At 41.0% G+C, this 21,471-nt stretch overlaps 1 protein-coding gene across 4 annotated transcripts in view; it reads left to right on the forward strand.

The window, feature by feature from the left end:
- The first annotated feature begins 1,650 nt into the window (after nt 1–1,650).
- LOC134344389 (CKLF-like MARVEL transmembrane domain-containing protein 6) overlaps nt 1,651–21,471 on the forward strand; it is a 73,509-nt gene continuing 53,688 nt past the window's right edge. Inside the window, exons 1-2 of one of the 4 annotated variants that reach the window (XM_063044096.1) lie at nt 1,651–1,749; nt 2,710–2,909. In XM_063044096.1, coding sequence (XP_062900166.1) covers nt 2,766–2,909 — 144 coding nt within the window. In that variant the 5' untranslated portion in view covers nt 1,651–1,749; nt 2,710–2,765. Of the gene's footprint in view, nt 1,750–1,875; nt 1,899–1,959; nt 2,122–2,196; nt 2,347–2,709; nt 2,910–21,471 lie in introns of those variants that run through there. The other 3 variants (XM_063044098.1, XM_063044095.1, XM_063044094.1) reach the window with 3 other exon arrangements.

Consider the following 21,471-nt stretch of genomic DNA (forward strand, 5'->3'; position numbering starts at 1 on the left):
TGTCCGGAAACAAGTCACCTGCTCTAAGATTCGTGACTGAATTTTTGGTCACTGGTGATCGCCCAGATGTTTTGAATGTGGGAGATAAGAATAAGAAGTTTGACCCGCTGTCTTAGGAAATTTCATGTGATGTCCCCATTGGCCCACTGAATCTCTGCTGCTGCCAGGAGCTTCTGTTTATAATGTGAACTGTTGTCGCCCCACCAACAGCCTGCCCCTCAGTGTTAGAATGTAATGCAGTCCTACATACAGCTCTTCTTGAAGGATCAATGCAGATGCGAAGAGAATAAAGAAATAAAAAACACTCACAACACGCTGGAGGAACTCAGCAGGTCAGGCAGCATCCGTGAAAATGATCAGTCAACATTTCTGGCCAGAACCCTTCGTCAGGACTGAAGAGGGAAGGGGCAGAGGCCCTATAGAGAAGGTGGGGGGAGGGTGGGAAGGAGAAGGCTGGTAGGTTCCAGGTGAAAAACCAGTAAGGGGAAATTTAAAGGGGTGGGGGAGGGGAAGCAGGCAGGAAAGGTGAAGAAGAAATAGGGGAAAACACAATGGGTAGTAGAAAGAGGTGGAACCATGAGGGAGGTGATAGGCAGCTGGGGGAGGGGGCAGAGTGAATCCCGACGCAGATTGGGGGACCGCTTCATTGAGCACCTCCGCTCCGTCCCCAAAACAGACAGGATCTCCCAGTAGCCACCCACTTCAACTCTGCTTCACATTTCCATTCAGAAATATAAATACACGGCCTCCTTTACTGCCATGATTCAGGTTGGAGGAACAACACTTCATATACTATCTAGGTAGTCTCCAGCCCCTTGGTATGAACATAGAATTTTCCAACTTCCGCTAATTCCCTCCCTCTCCCTTCCCCTATCCCTATTTCACTCTGCCCTCTCCCCCAGCTGCCTACCACCTCCCTCATGGTTCCGCCTCCTTCTACTACCCATTGTGTTTTCCCCTATTCCTTCTTCACCTTTCCTGCCTGCTTCCCCTCCCTCACCCCTTTAAATTTCCCCTTACCGGTTTTTCACCTGGAACCTACCAGCCTTCTCCTTCCCACCCTCCCCCCACCTTCTTTATAGGGCCTCTGCCCCTTCCCTCTTCAGTCCTGACGAAGGGTTCCGGCCCGAAACATCGACCGATCTTTTCCACGGATGCTGCCCGACCTGCTGAGTTCCTCCAGCGTGTTGTGAGTGTTGCTTTGACCCCAGCATCTGCAGAGTATTTTGTGTTAAAGAAATAAGAAAAGCTTGTGGCAAATATAATGATCCCAGTGATCCTGATTTTTCCAGAGCTGTTACAACACCACAGCACTGCTTAGTACATTTGCAGAGGTCTGAAAAGATTAAGAGTTATGCTATTTCCAGTGATGGTTGCCTGCCCAGCTGAGATTTTCTAATATTTCCCAAGTTTTATCATGCATTTCCACCATTTTATTTTAATATTCACTTACAAAGGAATCTCACCGACTTTGTTATCTGTGTAGTGAAATCAGTGACAACAGGATGTTTTCATTTAGAGATACAACGCTGAGTAGGCCCTTCCGCAGTGCCCCACAACCCCAAATTAACCCTAACCCAATCACGGGACAATTCACAAAGGCCAATTAACCTACCCAGTAGGTCTTTGGACCGCAGGAGGAAATCGGAGCATCCAGGGGAAAACACGCGCAAACCACGGGGCGGATGAACAGACTCTACAGATGAGGCCGAAACTGAACTCCGACGTGCCGAGCTGTGATACCGCGGTGTGAGTAAATTAATCGGCCTCGCATAATAACGCGGCAAGAGTTCACGTCTTCACCCCTCCCACCAGCACTGGCTTCCTGTAAAACCCACACATTGCATCAAGAAACCGAAAGTGACGGAGTTTACTGGGAACGAACAGTTCAGTTGAGGGTATTGTTATATTAACCTTGATTTGACTGAATCATCGAAGGGTCTACTCTTACTTCTAATTCGTACGACTGTAAACCAAAACAATTGCATCACATTATATCATCACAACGCGCCAACTGCTTCCTAGAATTAAATCTCCTGCTGGCTGCTCCAGATACTAACTCGGTTTCCATTTGACCAACCAGCCTAATTCTCCATTTTACAGGTGACGCAGGGACAAGCGGTAGGTTTGAGCGCGAGTTTACAAAGGCAACTGATAAACGTAAACGAGCTGGGAGTGGAAAGTCCCACGAGGGGTCGGGCTTCTTGTGTTGCACGGAATTAAAACAAGGAAGTGAAGCGAGAGAGGGAGTGGATTTGAAGCTACAGTACTTGGGGGAGGGGGAAGCGCAAGGAAAGTGCCAAGGACGCGCATCGCTGACTGGGTTGGCGGGCGATCAGCCAGCCGGTAAGTGGGGGTCTCTCACTGCGTGTCCAGGTTGCGGGGAGAGCGGGTTAAACGGGTCGTTTAGCTCTCGTTCGCTCTCTGTCCTGCCCAGCCTCGGATTTTCCCTCCCCGCGCGTCAACAGGCGACCATCTGCGAACTTTGCGTCCCCGGAGTTACAATCAATCGGCCTAGAGGTCGGAATAGTACTGAAAATGCACATTTTAGCGACCGAATCGTTGTCGAGAGTGATCGTTGTAAGAGATCTTTGAGAGAAGGAAGCCCAATTGAACGTGACGCCGATTGCAGGAAAGTCCGCGTTGTTTTGATTTCGTTAAAGACAAAAACTACTGGTGATCTTTTCGTGGGGATTTTGTTTTGTACAGGAAGTGGTTGAGGGTGTGTTGGTGGGGCCGCCGCCTCTTTAATACTCAGCGACACAATGCCGCAGCGGGAAGCGCCGGGGAACGGAACCATGGAGGTGGGCCAGGTCTACGAGAGAACCACCGAGCCGATCCAGAGTACTGGGGGCTTCTGTAATTCCGACTACTCCAAAAAAAGATGTATTGTGAAGGTGTTGGAAGTGGTGAGTCCTTTTGGTCTCAAAGTTCGGTTACGCGTGAACCTCCCGCGTTTGTCGGCCTTACGTTTCTCAAGAATGTAAAGATACAAAGTTTCAACATGGGGGGGGGTTGAAGTAAAATTTAATGCAGGTTGAGTAGCATTCTCCTAATTCCGAAACAAAGTTCTGGAAGTGAATATGAGAATACGTGCCTTTGCCAACTTGTTATATTGAAGGTTTCTCTTAACTGCTTTGATTCCAAACGAGCTTTACCAATATTTCTGTAATATATGCTGCGCAAACAAATGTGTAGATTCTCCTCCCCCCCCCAAAAAAAAATAAATCTTCTGTATAATCCATCCTGGGCAGTGGCAACCTTTGCAGAGTACTAAAAGCAGGCTGGTACGTCCATGATTTTTATTCGTGTGGATGAGATGTGACAGTTGTGAGCAAGGCCAATTACATACTGCCCTTCCTGATCATTCTGTTGAAAATGATGATGACCCACTGCTTTGATCTGTGATCTATTTGATAAATGTACTCCCACTGTGCTGCTGTTCGGTGGGAGATTCAGGATTTTGTCCCAAATTATTCAAGCCAGGAAGGTATTAGGGGAAGACAAGATGTTAAAAAGGTGGAAGGATCCTTCAAAGGGTTAAATGAGTGGGAAAATTGATGGTAATGTGAAATTGTTTTGGGAGGAAAAAAATAGTGAAAATGGGAGAAAATGGTAAATGTTGGTGTCTTTGGGGAGCTTAGTATGCAGTGTCATGACATGACTGTACTTGGAACAGCAGTTGGGAAGGTAAAGACATATTGACTTCATTGTCAGAGGGAGAGAACACAACACTAAGTGCATGTTGTAATTGTTTATGTCTTTGGGATTATACCATTTTATAGAACTGCTTTGTTGTCCCAGTGATGTAGGTTCACTCCTAACCTCGTGCTGTCGGAGTGGAGCCTGTGTGTTTTCCCTGACTGCATGGGTTTCCCCCAACTTTTGTGGATTCCTCCTACATCGTCCTTGTGACCTCTGTAAATATCCTCTAATGTCTGGGTGAGTGCTTAGTGTCTTAATGGGAATATAGTTACAGGGCAAAATTAGTGGAGGAGTGGGATTGTTCTGAGGCAGCCCTAGGTCAAAGTAACCTCCTGCCATATAGAAATTTCTGGTTCTGTAGATGCTGGAAATCCAGAGCAACACACCACAAAATAGCAATATTTTGTGTTTAGTACTCTATGCCATTTTGGTGTCTATAATTTCTTGTGGATGCTGTTCAAATATGGATTTCCAGGATTGATTCTTGGGATGAGTGACCTTGGAGAGTATCATTAATATTGTCTTAAACTTGATGGAGTTCAAAATAAATGAGAGATGATCTTATTGAGATATAATGGATTTGGAGAAAAATTGATGAGATTGATGCTGGGAGGTTGATTTTTCAGGATTGAAGACTTCAAATTAGATGCAGCATCAAGGATACAACTATGAAGAATTGAGATGATGGGAAGTGTTTTACACAGAATGGTAATTCTTTAAATTACAGAGGGCTATGGATATTCATTGACTGTATGCAAGGGTGAGGTTGATTACATTTTTGGCACACTGATTGAGGAATATGTGGAGAGGATCTGAGGCACCGACTCAGTTATAAACTTGCTCTACAGGAAAGCAGGCTCAAGGAGGTTTCTGTTTTTTGTGTTCTCATGATTATAGAGTGTAAGGGTCAGCCATTGAAGACAAGGATGAAAATTGTTTCTTCACTCTGAAGAGGGTGAATCTTTGGAATTCTCTGCCCAAATATTCTTGCAGAGGCTTGGTCACTAAGAATAATGATTTTTCTTAGATACTATAGGATTTAAGTGCCATGGTATAAACACAGGAAAATGGTGCTTGAGGTCAGTGATCAGTCATGAACTTACGGAGTGAGCTGGCAGAAGGGAACCAATCAGGCAGATGCTTTTTCTCCTGGAGCTGAGATTCAAGAGTGTTGTGGGAGCTGCCCTCAATAAAGTAAGCAAACAGTGCAAGATCACACTTGTACCTATTCGTTTGTAGATGATGGAAAGGCTTTTGGAAATTGGGAATTTTGTGATTGGTTGTGCCCAGTCTCTTATCCATGAAGAACCAAGGCTTAATTTGATTTTGATAGTGTAGTATTTAGTGATAATAATGCTTTTGGTTTGAGATAAACAATGGCTGGGATATATTTCATACTAATGGCTCTTCCATCAGCATAAGCCTACATGTTGTCTAGATATTCCTGCTTGTCAAAAGGATCATTATTTGGAAACTGAAATTTATTATCCTTTCATTTGGGGCTTCAGTCTCGGATGACCTTGCATAATCACAGTCAGGACTCTTGTTTCATGACTGTATTTGCCATCTTGTGTTGATGTCAGATAGTCCATTTTTCCGGCTGATGCAGAATCTTCCATTGCATAATTGTAAGCTTTTCCTTTGCTCACTCGTGTTTGACACCACAAGTAATTGCTTACTAACATAAACGCAGAAGATTCTATCTAAAGGTAAAAGTTCTATTCCTTGGAAAGGAATAGAAAACAGAGTTCAAATGAACCATTATTTTGTAAGGTTTGGGTCAAGAGGGTGGGGTGAAGTTTGCTGAACTTTCGGTGATGGTGCTATGCTGTCATGATTGTGTACTAAGTTATCCAATGATATTTAAATTTTACATTTCAATATTTTTGTTTTGTATGTGTGTATAAAGGCTTATAAACAAAAGTGATATTACAAGCTATTTTATTGGTTTTCCGTGTGTAAATGCTGGGAAGCTTCCATGTGTGTGCTTAGTCATTGTGAAACTAATTGATTTGATCAGTGATAACAGTAATTGGATTTGGTGTGCTGATGCTAAGGATGGGAATAATTATCCTGCAGATCCCATGTGAATGCCACTTGAGAAGTTGGTTGTGATTTCTCAACCCCTTCCTTGTGCACATGTTAACAGCCAAAACATGGAAACTTAGATGAAGTATTTCAGAGCAATTGAAGCTCAGAATTCATGATCTCAGTGTAAGATACTAAATTACGAGTACTAAATGGGAAAGTAGAAGTAGGAGGGATAGAGAAATTAAGCATCTGCTAAGGGGATTTTTCAAAATGGGTAATTTACCCCTCAAGGGGATAAACCTGGGAGTGTAAACATGAAGAATTTGTTTAAATTCTTTGACTTTGTTATAAATAGAATTGCACAATCATAGCTTTTTTCATGTGTAATGCTCTTGTCAGCTCCATTCATGAAAAGGTAATGAATTAAAAACAATTTTAAAGGAGTTATTTGGATTTTTCCCATTTTGCCTATATAAACATTATGTATTGCCTATATAAACATTATGTAATTTGTTTTCCATCCAATTTTGGAAGATTAATCTATGCTTCTTTCTGTTATCAGGGTGTTAAAGGGTATGTAATCAACGAGGGTATAATGAGACTCAAATTCAACCACTTTTATGATTTGATGTTGAATATACTGTACATACAAAGGATTCTGAAGGATCCTGTTGAGAGAGGTATTGGTTTTACTAGTGGTCACAGCAAAACAAAATTAAGAGAATTCTATGAAGAGTTGAAAGTCAGACTATTCAGAATTCCATAGGACACAGTCCATTATTTAAAGGAAGTCCACAAAAGCATTTAAATAAACTGGCACTTATCTAAGCAACTATCAGATTGGAGGGGAGCAGGAGGGAAGAATGGAATTAGACTTTGAGAGAAAAATGTTAGCTCAGAACGGTTTAAAGCAGTACTTTAATTATCTGTTTATCGAATGATTAACGCTGTAAAATGCTACACATCTTCTGTTTATTCTGCACTCTGGCTAGTAGATTTTCTCATGCCTTTATTTTTTGCTTATTGCCAGCAGGTTTTCTAATTTTTATGCACATAAACAATTCAGACACAATATAATTAACTATTTACCACAGACTTTAATCCCCAAGTTCCATTGAAAGCAAGGCTATAAAATGACCATGTTACAGCAGGCATGTTCAGCATTGCAAGAAATATTCCAATTGAACTATGGAATTTCGCAATTCCCTATGTCCTACATATTGATTTGATTTTTGATAAGCTAATGACTTCCTTCAAATCTGCCATTGTCACTCATCTCAAAAAGAAATCATTCCTTTCACTATGTGAGACCGCCGCCTCATATCCAATTTCTTTTAGCTTTCCAACCACCTTGAATATGTTGTAGCTCTCAAATTCATGTCCACTTTTTCTGGGATTCTATTTGTCCAGTCAGGGTTTTGTCATTGTCATGGTACAAAGTTGCTATTGTTACAGGACTTGGAACAGTACAGCACAGGAACAAGTTTTTCAGCCTACAGTGTTGTGTGGAACTAATTAAGCCAATAACACCTAATTACACAATTTTTTTTCTTCTCCCCATGATTCATATCCATCTATTCTCTGCATATTCATGTATCTAACTAAGACTTTTAAACACCTCTATCGCATCTGCCTTCGACGCTAGCCACAATGGCACAATCCAGGCACTCACTGGACCCGTACATCTCCTATCAACTTTCCCCAGCCTTAAATGCTTACCTTCTGATACCACCTCTAAACTCTGCCTTGATTAATGAAGGCAAGTTTAACGTGTGCCTTCTTTGCCATTTTGTCGACTTGTGCGGCTGCTTTCAGAGAGATAGGGACTTGACCCAGAGATTAGTCTGAAAGTCAATCCTGTTCAGAGGTTCCATTTAACATCAGAGTGAGTACAGTACGCAGCCTGAAATTCTTACTCTTTGCAGACATCCACAAAACAGAAGAAAAACCTCAAAGAATGAATGACAGGAAAATGTTAGAACCCCAAAGCGCCCCTCCCACGGCCCACACACAAGCAGCAACAAAGCATCAAACCTCCCCCCCCACCCGTCTCAGCAAAAGCATCAGCCCCACACCACCCGCCTAGCAAGCTCCCAGAGAGACCATGATCTAGCGTCCATCAAGAACCACTGTTCATCCCAACAGTTTGACATCTCACAGTATCTCTCTAGAGAAAGAGATCGCTCCTGCCACAGTGAGAGAGGAGACCAAAGCTCACCGTTTGTGTTACAGTCTGCAGCGTCGCTTATTTCGACAGTAGTGGACACTACTGCCTTGACGTTCTGATCTCCTGAAACATTGCAGTCGGCAAGACCACGGAGGAATCGGGTTCGTCCTTGGGGCTGTACCCCAAAGTATTGCAAGCTGCTCCTGGAGATATCGAAAATGCTAGGCCGTTGTGAGAGCCTGTGAAGGTCCGCAGTTTAAGCGTCCTGCCATTTACTGTGTACTTACCCTAGACATTTGAACTCCCAATCTGCAGTATTTCACGTTTGCCCAGATTAAATTCCACCCATGTCAGCAACTGATCTAAATCCTATGACATCCTCCTGCACTGTCCACAGTGCTACCAAGCTTTTTCTCATCAGCAACCACACTAACCCACCCACTCACTCACATTTTCATCATATATATCACAGACAGCGGAGGTCTTGGTATAGGTCACTGCAGCAGACCACTAATCACAGACATCCGGTCTTTATTAATAATCACATTCTTCTTGAAAAATTCAAGCAAGTTGGTTAAGCATGATATCCCTACCACTGATGTGAGACTCAACAGTCTATAATTTGAGGATTATTCCTCTTAACCTTGAACAACATTAGCTACCCGCTAATACTCCAGGATGTTGTTTGTGGCTACAGAAGCAGCAAAGATTTTGGTCAAGCCCCAGGAATTTCAACCTTTGTCTCTTCCAATTACCAGTGCTATATCTGATCAGGCCCTGGGGACTTATTCACCCTAATGTTCTTCAAGAGACCCAACACTACCCCTTTCTTTATCTCAAAATGCCCTAGCATATTAGCATGCTCCACACTCATCTTCTTATCCTCCATGTCATTCTCCTTGGTAAATAATGATGGAGAGAACTCATTTTGGACCTCACCCACATCTACCTCCAAGCAAATTTTCTTTCCTTTATCCTGGTATGATCCTATCCCTTCCCTGGTTATCATCTTATTCTTGATGCACGTGTAGAATGCCTTGTGATTCTCTTTAATCCTATTTGCCAAGGACTTTTCATGGCCCTTCCTTGCTCTCCTAATTTCCTTTTCGGGCTTCTTTATATTTCTAAAGGCCCCTTTTTGAGTTTAGCTTCCTAAACCATGTATATCTTTTCTCCCCTTGACTAAATTCACAACCCCCTCATCATCCAAGGTTCCCTTACTTTGTTGTCTTTGTCTTTCCTTCTTACCAGAATATGCCTGTCCTATAATCTCAGCAACTGATCCTTAAACAACCTCCACACGTCCGATGTGAACTTGCCTAAAAAGAGCAGTTTCCACTCAACTTTCCCTAGCTCCTGCCTAATACTCTCGGAATACTCCCACAATGTCTCCTCTTATCATAGCTGTTGTAAAACTTGTTGTGGCAAAGGTAATCTGCTTCTCTTAATCATTCTTAATTAGTGCACAGTCTTTGACATAGTTGGCTACACTAACCTCTTCAAAACCTTTCCATCGCATTGAGCACTTACCTTTGCATTTCTACCAATCCTATAGCATCCCATAGAATTGATTTTCCTCTTGCCTTTGTCTTCCAAGGATGTATCTTTTGCCCATTTCTACTTCTCATTCACACACCGATATTCCAACATTTTGCTAAATTCTTACAGCAGGGTGTTTGTTGCTCCAGATTTGTGGTTAGTTGTGTCTCCGTACTCCTGAGCCTGCCTTTGTTCTTTAGATCTGAAATTATAGTTTGTGCTCTAACTGGCACTGTCAGATCATTCATCATTGTAGAGGTATTGGTCAATCTATTTCTTCTCATTGCTCTAAAATAATCTGAAGCCCATGACAAGTCCTTCAGTTTATTTAAGAGCAATTAGAAGAAACAGATTGCTCTTGTTATCCAAATGCCACCAGTGTCTCTATGTTCTTGCTCCTTAACTCTATAATCTCGAGCTCAATAACTGTGAGAACCCTGCATTTGTCTAATTCTGACCCCTGAATCAGGTATTCTATTATTCACAGATGGACCTTCATCTGCAAATCCTGGGGTTCTGAAACTCCATTCTTAAGCTACTTCATCTTTTAACCTGGCTTTTCCCTTTTAAGATAGCCCTTTATGCTTTTGCTCATCCACCCTAACAACCTCAGGTGGCTTGGTAGGCAATTTTATTACTAACAACACAATCCTCAGAAGCAGTGTGTGACGACTTTCTAGATACAATGGAAACGTAAATAGTTGTTTTAAAGATAATTCTATTAAATGTTAATACTGGTTAGTAAACTTGGTTAGCCAGTTGAATTTGGTAAGCATCCCAAGGAGATGTATAAATTCTGACCTCTTTGAGCTTTATGCTGTATGTGCAGTTCTCAGTAATGGCTTGACAGAGGTGCTTTGTTTTTTCTCTAGAAAGTTCTACCTGCTGCTGTTGCTGTTGCATCACTTGTCTTTTGAATTCATCTAAATTTAAATCCGGTCCAATTCATGGTGCACTGCTTTCCTTCCCTTCACCTTCACTGCCCAGTAAGCCATATTTTCACCACTTTCCAACCCAACTAATCCACAGACCAGTCCCAACCATACTCTTGTAAATAGTTTTCTGTGTTAGGCTCACTTGTTGTCTTAGCTCAAATGCAGCACTCTGTACACAGAAAACCAAAGTGTGCATATTTCTACTGAATTGTTTGCCAACTGATCAGGGGTAGGAGCATGTGACAAAGGTGAGTTGGATAACCGTACATAAATATTTATTTATTTTGTACAAAATAAGGAACTTGCTAAACCTGTCTGCAAAGCAAATATTTAGTTCTCTGTGGTGACTCCTGTCGCATGATACTATAGTTCAGAAAAATCTGCTATTTTTTAGCAAAGTATTGTGGACTGTAGGACAATTTCTTGCAATTCGTAATGAGATATTCCATGTACCGAAGGAAAATCGGGGAAACAGAGCTGCATGTTAACCTTCATCAACTCTTATGATCCCTTGACCTGATCATTCAGTTAGTATCAGGTTTATAAACTAGAATGGCTCCTGATCAGTGTTTTATCATCAATTGAAGATGGTTGACATCCTAATATTGGTTAATTCCTATTGTAGGTTGGTATCCAATGATCCCTATTAAAAGGATATATATCTCGGGCTCAATTAGAATTAATCTCAGCAGCGATTTCATCCCCATCTAGGCAAATATCTGCCCATGTTGTCTCTTTAGATTTTTGTATCAATATGGGAAGCTCTGACAATTGATTGTAGAGAGGTGAAGTGGGAGAAAAATGTTAAAATAATTGAATCAGATTAAATCTTTCGAATTGTAAAATCTTGATATGGTTTCCAGTTTAGAAATTTCATTGTTTAATACTGTTTGTTACTTGGCATTTACTTTTGACATGGGGAAGTTCAATGTGAATCCCAGTAGTAGTTGTCAGTTATTAGTATGGGTATTTCCTGACTTTTTATAGTTCTGCTTACTTTTGTATTGGCCTAAAATAAGCCTCGAGTATTTCTTTAAATGACTGGAAAAACAGTGTAACATGACTACAGCACCTGTGATCGGGGTTCAATTGCTCTGCTCTCTGGTGAGGAGTTTGTACACTCTCCCGTCTTTCAAAGATGTACCAGTTAGTAGGTTAATTGGTCGTATAGATGGTACAAACTCACTGGGCCAGATGGGCCTGTTACCATGCTGTATCTCTAAATAAATACTTTTTTAAAAAAACTAGTGTACAGTGCCTGTTGTATAACTTTATTACTGATGTAAAAGTTGCCTGTCAATTTTGGTCAAAGTATGTATGAAGAAATTCAGCTCAAGTTCAAGTTAATTCAGCTATACAATACATGAATATAGCCAAATGGAAGTGTTCCTCTGGGGCCACTAAGGTCCAGCCCCCAAGCCAGTGCAGATTCCAGTGCACCCATTGAGGCCCCCAAGCCAGTGCAGATTCCAGTGCATCCCACTGAGGCCCCCAAGCCAGTGCAGATTCCAGTGCACCCACTGAGGCCCCCAAGCCAGTGCAGATTCCAGTGCACCCATTGAGGCCCCCAAGCCAGTGCAGATTCCAGTGCACTCATTGAGGCCCCAAGCCAGTGCAGATTCCAGTGCACCCATTGAGGCCCCCAAGCCAGTGCAGATTCCAGTGCACTCATTGAGGCCCCAAGCCAGTGCAGATTCCAGTGCACCCATTGAGGCCCCCAAGCCACTGCAGATTCCAGTGCACCCATTGAGGCCCCCAAGCCACTGCAGATTCCAGTGCACCCATTGAGGCCCCAAGCCACTGCAGATTCCAGTGCACCCATTGAGGCCCCCAAGCCAGTGCAGATTCCAGTGCACCCATTGAGGCCCCAAGCCACTGCAGATTCCAGTGCACCCATTGAGGCCTCTGCTCTCTCCCACACCACCTCCAGCATCTCCTCCCCTGAGCGACTGCAACAGGTGACCCCATGCCAAGGGCCTGGTCCTCGCCATAGCCAAGGCAACACAGCTTCCCCCGCTGTCAGTCTCAGCAATGAACTGGACTTATGATACAGATATCTAACAGGCTCTTGCAATCACAATAAAAATGTCCAAGCCAATCACTCATACCACGCACCATCTCGGAACAACTATGGTACGCAGCGAGTCCAGGCGACAACGCAACAACGGCACGCAGTAAGTCCAGCTCCATCGTTATATGCAACTCACTGCTGGGATGGTTCCTAAGAAATGTAGCATATTTTTGACAGTTGTTGCAGGATTGTGAATTTGATATTGATGAACCTGTATATTCCAGCTGGTGTATAATGTATCTCAGAGTGGGTGTTTCTATAATGCTGCATCAGGGTGTTCGAATTCATGCTTGTGAATCTTGGAATTGAGTTTTGTGCTCCATAAGAGACTGCTCTGTTTCTCGTAAACAGCTGATCATTGTGCTCATACTGCAGCTGCCATGTCTGCTTTAAATGTAAATTATTTCTTGGCATTCCCTTGATTTACAAATACAGTGGTTATACACATACACACAGCACCTATTTGACTTTGGAGATTCACCAGAATGATGTTAGGACTTTAATAATGTAGTTATAAGGACAAATTGCATTTGATGGCTTATATTCTCTTGTTTAGATGTTTAATGGTCGGTTGATGTTTTAAAATAGTAAAGAGATTGATACTACAGGTGTTTTACTGGAATGTTACAAGGAGCTGGTTATTTGTAGAGAATGGAAACACTGAGTTATTTCCCTTGGAGCAAAGAAGAGGTTTAATGGAGGTGTGCAAAATCTTGAATGATTTATCAATCAAGGAATTGGTAAATGGAAGTAATTGGAAAAATTATCAGAGCTGTCAGGACTTTTTTTTCCTCTCTACATCTGCTGTTTGTGAAAGTCTGGAAGTTGATTTGCATTATTTGTTCATTCCTCTTTCAAGTATTATGGGGGGATATTTGCAGTTATGGAAAGGGCAAATGCTCGGGCTAATTATACAGCTCTGTTCTTGGTGTACATTGGGCCAAATGAGATTACCTGAATTGGTCAGATAGATGCCACAAAGCTGCTGGGGGAATCCAGATCAATTTCAAGATGATATCTAACTCATTCAGAAGAATGATGGCTAATTTCCAACTTCTATGCACATGGAAAATGTCCATGGAAGTTTAGTCAGTTGAAATTTCTAAAATTGAAATATTTCTTTATTAGGTAAATGTATTGAAAAAGGATGAGTAGAATTATTAGAGTATGGTGAGTGTTGTGGAAACACTAAGAACACCAGAGTGACTTCAGTTTTGTTTTAAGAGTTTATTAACATAATGTCATGGAGAGTCTGCAGCAATCTCCACTGCCACCAGAACTCTGATTTTTAGGTTGTATAGAGCTCATATTTATACAAGACAAACAACTTCACATAACTTTGTTTGGCATCCCATGGTCAGTACAAGATCAGTCATTGAAAAGACATGTCAATTATTCTCTCAGCAGGAGTCTAACATTTCGCTTTGTTCCCTATTATCAGGGCTCATAATCTACCCCCAGGCGCATCCTCCCTCTGGGTTCCAGGGGCCTAGTATCTTATTAATTGGAGTTCCTGGTACTGCACTTATCATCCAAGGTTATTCTCGACATACATCAGCAGTCTTAAGCCCAGCTGTTCCAGAATGGTCAAGTATCCCATCAGACACTAGTTTTAACCATTTCTACCACAGTGATAGGCCATCTGTTTCATTTGAGTTTATAGGCTTCCAAAGGAGCCATCTTGTCAGTCCCAAGACTCTGCCATTTCTCAGCATCCTTGTAAGTTATTCCATCTCAAGTGCCTAAGCAGTTTCCTTTCCTGAAAGTAATTGATTCTTGATTTCACTGCTCTCACAGGCAGTGAATTCTGGACGTCAGCCAGTTGAAATTGTTTTTCTCTTTGTATCTTCTATGTTCCCAGTTTTGGGTCATCTACAACTGGAAAGTTTCTTTCTCTTTACTCCATCTAAAATATCTTTGTCTTGTCAAGTTTCTTCCCAACATACTTTGTTCCTAGGATCAAATGTAGATAGATAATTTGTGGCATGGTATAATGTGTTTGGGGGGAAAATTGAACCTAGTTTATGTCTGAGTCATCACTGTGTTAGAATCAGGAGATGAATGGTACTTGCATGCCAAGGGGCAGGCAGCTGTACCAATTTTGTAGGCGCTTAATTGAGGAAAATATAAGGTACCAAAAGTTCACAACTGCTGGTTACATTCAGTCATTGCCATTTCACATTCTAAGTACATTAGAGTTTGCCAGCTGTTGTTAATATAATTCACAATCCAGACTGAATTAGCTAGTTAATGAATTGCTCTTGCCTCTAAGATGCAAGCCCGAGAGTTCATTCTCCATTGTGTAAGACTGCAGAATCAAAGTTTCTTTATTTGAGTTGCTTTATTTGTTATAGATTGGCAACAACATCTCCTCCACAATCACCATCAGTGTAGATGCACCACAAGGCAGTGTGCTTAGCCCCCTGATCTAGTCAAGATTCAACATTGTTTATCGTCATTTCCAGGACACAAGTGTAAAAGAGAACTAAATAATTGTTACTCCAGATCCGAAGCAGCACATAAAACACAATAAGATAAAGAACACAGTAAATAATCGCAATAAATATAAATGCATAAGATGGCTTGCACATTGATTGTATGTACATAGTGACACTGGCACAGGAGTGTCTGTACGTAAACTGAATCTGACAGGAAATGATAAAGTAGTGGTGGTGCGGGTGTTGTGGGGTGGGTTAGTGGATGAAGGTATCAATCAGCCTTACTGCTTTGGGAAAGTAACTGTGTTAGAGTCTGGTGGTCCTAGCATGGATACTCCGTAGCCTCCTTCATGATGTGACTAGCCCTGTTCTGTTACCTTTCTGTATATATGATGGGGTAGGCTGGTGCCAGTGATACATTGGGCAGTTTTGATTACCTGTTGTAAAGCCTTGCTACCCACTGCAGTTCAGTTTCTGCATCATACAGTGATGTAGCATGTTAGAATGTTCTCCATTGCACATCTGTAGTAGGATGTCCAGCTCTCTTCAACCTCCTCAGTAAGTAAAGGTGTTGATGGGTTTTCCTGATTGTGTAGGATGTGTTCTGGGACCATGAGAAGTTGTGAGAGATGTGCCTGTGCACTCCCAAGAGTTTGAAACTGCTCGCTGTTTCCACTGTTGTAAACTTTATGCTTGTGTCTATGAGGCTAAGTACCGCTCCAATGCCATATTTAAGTTTGTTGATGATACCACTGTTAGTTGTTTGGGTTCTCCTACATTGCTCAGGTTAAATGGGTACTAATATTGTCCTAATGCACATGAATTTATCAGTTCTGTTCAGCTGTGTCTCATCACAGAAAGAAATAGTTTCAGTTGCTGTACAAAACAATGTTATAGATGCAAATTGGAGACAAATCCATTTATCACCTCATAGCTTCTCACATCATTTTCCCTTCCCCCTTCTCAGCTGGACTTGACTATTTCCAACCAGCTTGAGCTCCTCTCCCTTCCACCAATATTTTTATTCTGGCTCATCTCCCCTTCCTTTTCCAGTCGTAGAGGTCTTGGCCATGAGTTTTGGAAATTTAGCTTTTCTTTTTAAGAAACTGTCTCAGATTGCATATCTTTTTATGAAAGTAACTTATTTTGATCCTTTCCAGTCCTAATGAAAGGTCTCTGCCTGAAACGTCGACAGTTTATTCCCCTCTATTGATGCTGTCTGACTTGCTGAGTTCCTCCAGTACTTCGTGTGTGTGTGTTGCCATATTTCTGTAAGATGGGCTGTAATAGTCTATTTACTTTTCATAAATTCAGACCGTGCTCAGCCCATGAACGTTCACATTTTTGATTGCAACCACATGAGAAATGTGGCATCAGGGGAAAATGTTCCAAAAGATAAAGTTTGAATTTCTTGGAGGTCCAACCCAATAATGTCATTGAGATTTTCTTGGGACAGTGACCCAGGGTAATTTTTTTTATGTAGCATCATTAAAAACTGACCTTCCATCATCTGGTCAGAGAATGGATGCTTGCTGCTTTGAATTAAACATTGTGAGTTTTAGCTCACCTGCAAATGAAGCATTGCAGACCCACATGCAGGTCGACTTGGATAACTTTCAGATTTGTACATGACAAATATCATTGCCCAGTACCTTTGAAGCATGAAAACTTGATCTTCAACTACAGAGGCAAATCACCATTGACCAGAAGCAGAACTGGATGAGTCATGTAAATACTGTGGCTATTAAAGGAGATTGGAAGCTGGATATCTTGCAGCAAGTGATTTAGCTAACATCCCAAAAACTTTCCCCCATCTACAAGGGACTAGTTGGTAGTATGGTAGGATACTCTACATTTGCAGCTCCAACAAACTTGAGTGCAACCATGAACCTGCTTGACTGGCACCCAGTCAGCTACTTTAAACCTACATGGGTTCCTCTCCAAGTTGCATACCACCCATAACAGGAAACATGTCACCGTTTATCGTGTGTGTGAATCCTGGAATTCCTATCCCCAACGGCTCTGTCGAAATGCCATTACCAGAAGGATGTTGTTCAAGAAGCTGGTTTGCCACCACCCCACCAAGGATATTTATAGTTCAACAATAAATATCAGTCTTCCTGTTGACACCCAGATCCAAAAGTAAAGAATAAAATTTTCGCAAACTCTATTTGGTGTCTTAATTATCAGAACTGTTATAAAAAATGCTGCAGTTCAGTCTTGAGTTTGGTAGCTCATTCAGTTTAAGGGTCACTGTAACATAGGAGATCAGCACCTCAGCATCCAGGTATTTCTGCAGTCTCTCCCCTTTCTGAAAATGGCTTTCACATCCATTCAGGAGCAGGATGTCTTGCGGCATATAGTTTGCTTACTCACATGGCGAGCAATTTAAGTTCAGACATGGTATGGTTCAAGTGCTAATGCAGAAAGAGAACCATATTTTCCAGTGCTCGCGGTCTCTTTTACGGCTTTCTGGATATTATGACTGTGGGAGGGAGTCAGAATTCAGATGTCCAGTGCCAAGTAACTTGCAGATTTGATGATAACATCCTTTCTCTCTGTCTAAGTCAGGAAGTGGATGGAATTCTCTGCACAGGCCACTGTAGCAGCACTCAAGCTCAGCACATCTGATGAGAAAGTAGCCCATGTTGAATGTTTATGCCCTTCACTACAGAACCAACCATTTTATTACAATACTACTACTAATTTTACAGTATTTCCCAAACTCATAACCTCCATTATCAGTCCTGAAGAAAGGTGTCCTGAGCAAGCCCCCGAACATTGACTTGTTTATTCCTTTCCATAGATGCTGCCTGAACTGCTCAGTTCCTCCAGCATTTCATGTGTGTTTGGATTTCCAGCATATCTTCTGTTTATCACCTTGGGAGGGACAGGGAGTCTTTCTACAAGTCCCATATTATCTTAACTTGGAAATGTAGCAGAGTTCCTTCGTTAATAAAACACTAACATTCTCAAAATTCTCCACCTTAATAATACTATCGACGTATTTTGACAGTAAGGACTGCAGTGACTCAACTTTATTCTTCATTGCTTGATAAAAGGATAAATAAGCTTGAGTAAAATGCCCTTTTGTCATTGAAGCCCACATTTTGTGAATGTTAAGAAGAAAAATCAGCTGCCACTACTCCCAAATTTTTCAAATGTTTGTTGAGCAGAAGAGATTCTTGTTCAGAAACGTATGTATCTTCATTCTAGTGCAGCTCTTGACTTAGGAGATTCAACAAAAATTGTAAGCCTTAGCTAAGTAATTTATCCTCTGTAGATCTTTCTGTGCTGGTGCAAACCAGTTGAAACATGTTTTATTTCTGAAACCTCCCAATTAAGTGTTGCTGATAGGTTGAGGTCAACTTTGCTCATGTTACCATAAGATTAAAATACATGACTGGTCATTTGCATTAGGCAGAGTTTATTTGCATTGTCTGGTGTCAGCTGCTGATATTTCTGTGTCCTCTGCACAGTAAAAGAATAGAGTTGGTTGAGTTCCAGGAAAGCCACTTGCTGAATGAAAACTCAGAACTATCATAACATCATAGATCTGTGACTCAATCTTGAGTCTTCTTGCTGCCTTGTGTCATGGCACTCCTCCTTCACAGCTGAGATAGCAGTGCTCTTATTTGTAGATGAATATCATTTTTAAAAAGTTATGGGAAATACAAAATGTTAATTTTCTATGATTTGGCAGGAGTATCAGTGTGTTGCTGTCAACCTTCAGACACGGTCTGTACTTGGAGTAGAACAGATTACACTTCTCTATGTCCACTCTAACCAGTCCTTTCAATATCCTTGAAGTAGGTATCCTGTTTTGCATCTTGCTAAAACAGTGATCTCTCAAGCCAGCTGCTAGTTGTTCCCATTTTGTCTCATTCCTTGAGCTCTGGGATACCTTTAGTGACAGTGGCTTGAATTTGTTGTCCTTATTTTCATCCTGAATATCTGACTTAAATGTTATACCTGTATCCCACCTACAAGACTGAAAATATAAGGTTGCTTCCTACATTATGGTGACATTATGGTTATAAACAACATGAGACTTGATCTCACTAATCCCACAAATTTACAGCTATTTCCTATTTTGTGTGTGTGGGTGGGTTAATATTAAGTTCATTGAATCTAGCCTAACCTCCATAGAGATTCACTTATGTTTTTTTTAAATCCAAGCAGTTCTCCAGAAAATGTTCTATAGGGGGATAACTAAAGTACAGATTTTCTTTTTGTATATTGACTGACAACATACTCTCAAGCCAACTGTATAATTAACACAGGGAAAGAAGGTGAAGCTCTGGGAAGTTCATTATACTAAGTACAAATTGTGCCTGTGTTATCTTGACATTATATGGTGTCTTCTGGAGCCCTGACCTATGTAATTTCTTGTGATGAGAATGGGGAGAAATCAATACAAAGATCTCTGGCATGTGGACGAACTTGTTCACACCTCTATCTGGCTAAAAGAGAAATAAACAGTCTAGGCTAAATGGTTCTGTTTTTGGAAATTTTGTGTAAGAACGTGTTGGTTCAAGCGCTACTAAAAGTTCGATCACAAAATTTTTGCTGAAATTTCAGTGCTTTCCCCAGGAAACTACGTATTAGATGTCAGTTTGTCATATCAACGGTTCTTCCTCTTGGAGCACCACCAGAAAATCAAATCACCTATTAAATCATTGTGCCAAACTTAAGAGATGTGTTTGATATATTTAAGATTGAATGATAGAGGTTGTGAGAGATTGCTCCCATTGTTGGGAGAGGCTAGAACTAAACAACATAGATTAAAGGTTTTTGTCAGAAGAACGAAAGATGCCCTGATAATGAATGTTTTTTTTTATGTAGAATGTTTAGCATCTGGAGCACATTATCTTTCATTCAATCATAATTTTTGGAAAAAGATTATTTGAAGGAGAATCTATTGGTGGACAATGGGGAATGAGTGCAACTAGCTGCATTACTTCTGGAGAGTCAATGCGAACTTAAATCCAGATGGCTTCCTCCTGGGGTGTTTTTTTTTGCCTTTCTATAATTGTATCTCAAAAAGGAGCAGTCATAATGTTTCAGTTAGTTTTGAATCTGAAAAGCTCACGATCTGCAGCCAGTACACAAGTCAGCTAGGTTTTCAATCACCCTCCTGTATGCTGATTCAACACCACCTTTGATTTGGCCTATGACACTGGTGTTGTCAGCAAGCTTGAATATGGTATTGGAGCTGTGCTTAGCCAAGTGCAAAGCAAATAGAGCAGAGGGCTAAGCACATGATTGTGGAAAAGATGTTGTTTCCAATCTGAAATGACTGGGGTTTACAAGTGAGGAAATCCAGGATCCAGTTGCACAAGAGGGTATTGAGGCCAAGGTCTTGGAACGTATTGATTAGTTTTGAGGGGATGATGGTATTGAAATACTGAGCTGTAGTTGATTAAAAAAAACATTATCGATTTGGTTTACTGGTAGCAATTGACACAAGATATCATCAGTGATGAATTGCATTTGTTATACTCTTGAAGGGATTGGATAATTGGGTAGAGATGCTGAATTATCTTGCTGCTAGTTTTCATCACTTAAAAGAAATTAAGGCATTTAGTCGAGACCACAACTAAAAGTAGACTGCCACACTGAAGTGGATAGAACAATTCATAGTATGGATACTCCTGTTCATGTGGGCTGATCAGGAGATTGACTTGCATTTTATGTCATTCCTATTAGCATATGTGAAAATAAATAGAACTGCTCATTGAAGGGAAATGCTGCACAGGAACAAGTAAATGATGCTTTGAAGATAATTATTATTTGTCAAAGTCATTGTATGTAGGATTACTGACAATTTGTTCGATGGCTGTTACTGGACAGGATACATTTGCTCAGTCTGCTTAAAGTCTTCTTGTACAACATTCCCAATATCCAAAGGAATCACTCAAATGCATCTTGTTGCTGTACTTCTACTTCTGTGTTCCTTTTCATCTTCATTGCCACTCTGTTCTCAATTTATTTGTTGCTGTCATTTTTTTTTTAACTTTGCACTTTTACCAGACATCCTTTTTATCCAGCTCTCTTTTCGATCATCCATGGAGCTCTGGCTTTAATTTCCCTATTCCCCCTCCTCCCCCATGGGAATATGCCAAGACTGATGTGTAAATGTTTCAACTTTAAAGGCCTCCTATTGTTCAATTACCGTTTTGCCTTGCTTTTACAATTTGCATAAGCCAGATGTTTATATCCTCTCCCCTAACTGTTCAAGTTTGTCATTCAAACATATACCTGTATATCACCAAACAAAACAACATTCCTCCGGCCCAAGGTGCACAACATAATACGTATCACATACACGCACTACTGGCACTTCATACAGTATGCGATGAGACCTGGGTAGCGATAGGGAGTTCAGACTTCTCTTTTTCAATATTTTTATTAATTACTTGTATAGATTACTTACGTAAAATGCATTATGGAAACAGAAACAAGATGGAATTTCCCCATAACTATGTATAGTAAATTAACCATAATATTGAAAAGGTATATTTTATTCCAATCTAAAGCAAAATCAAAACCCCATAACAAAATAGGAAAAAAAGCTGTTTGGTT

Source organism: Mobula hypostoma, chromosome 3 (genome assembly GCF_963921235.1).
Source record: "Mobula hypostoma chromosome 3, sMobHyp1.1, whole genome shotgun sequence".
Taxonomy (NCBI): domain Eukaryota; kingdom Metazoa; phylum Chordata; class Chondrichthyes; order Myliobatiformes; family Myliobatidae; genus Mobula; species Mobula hypostoma.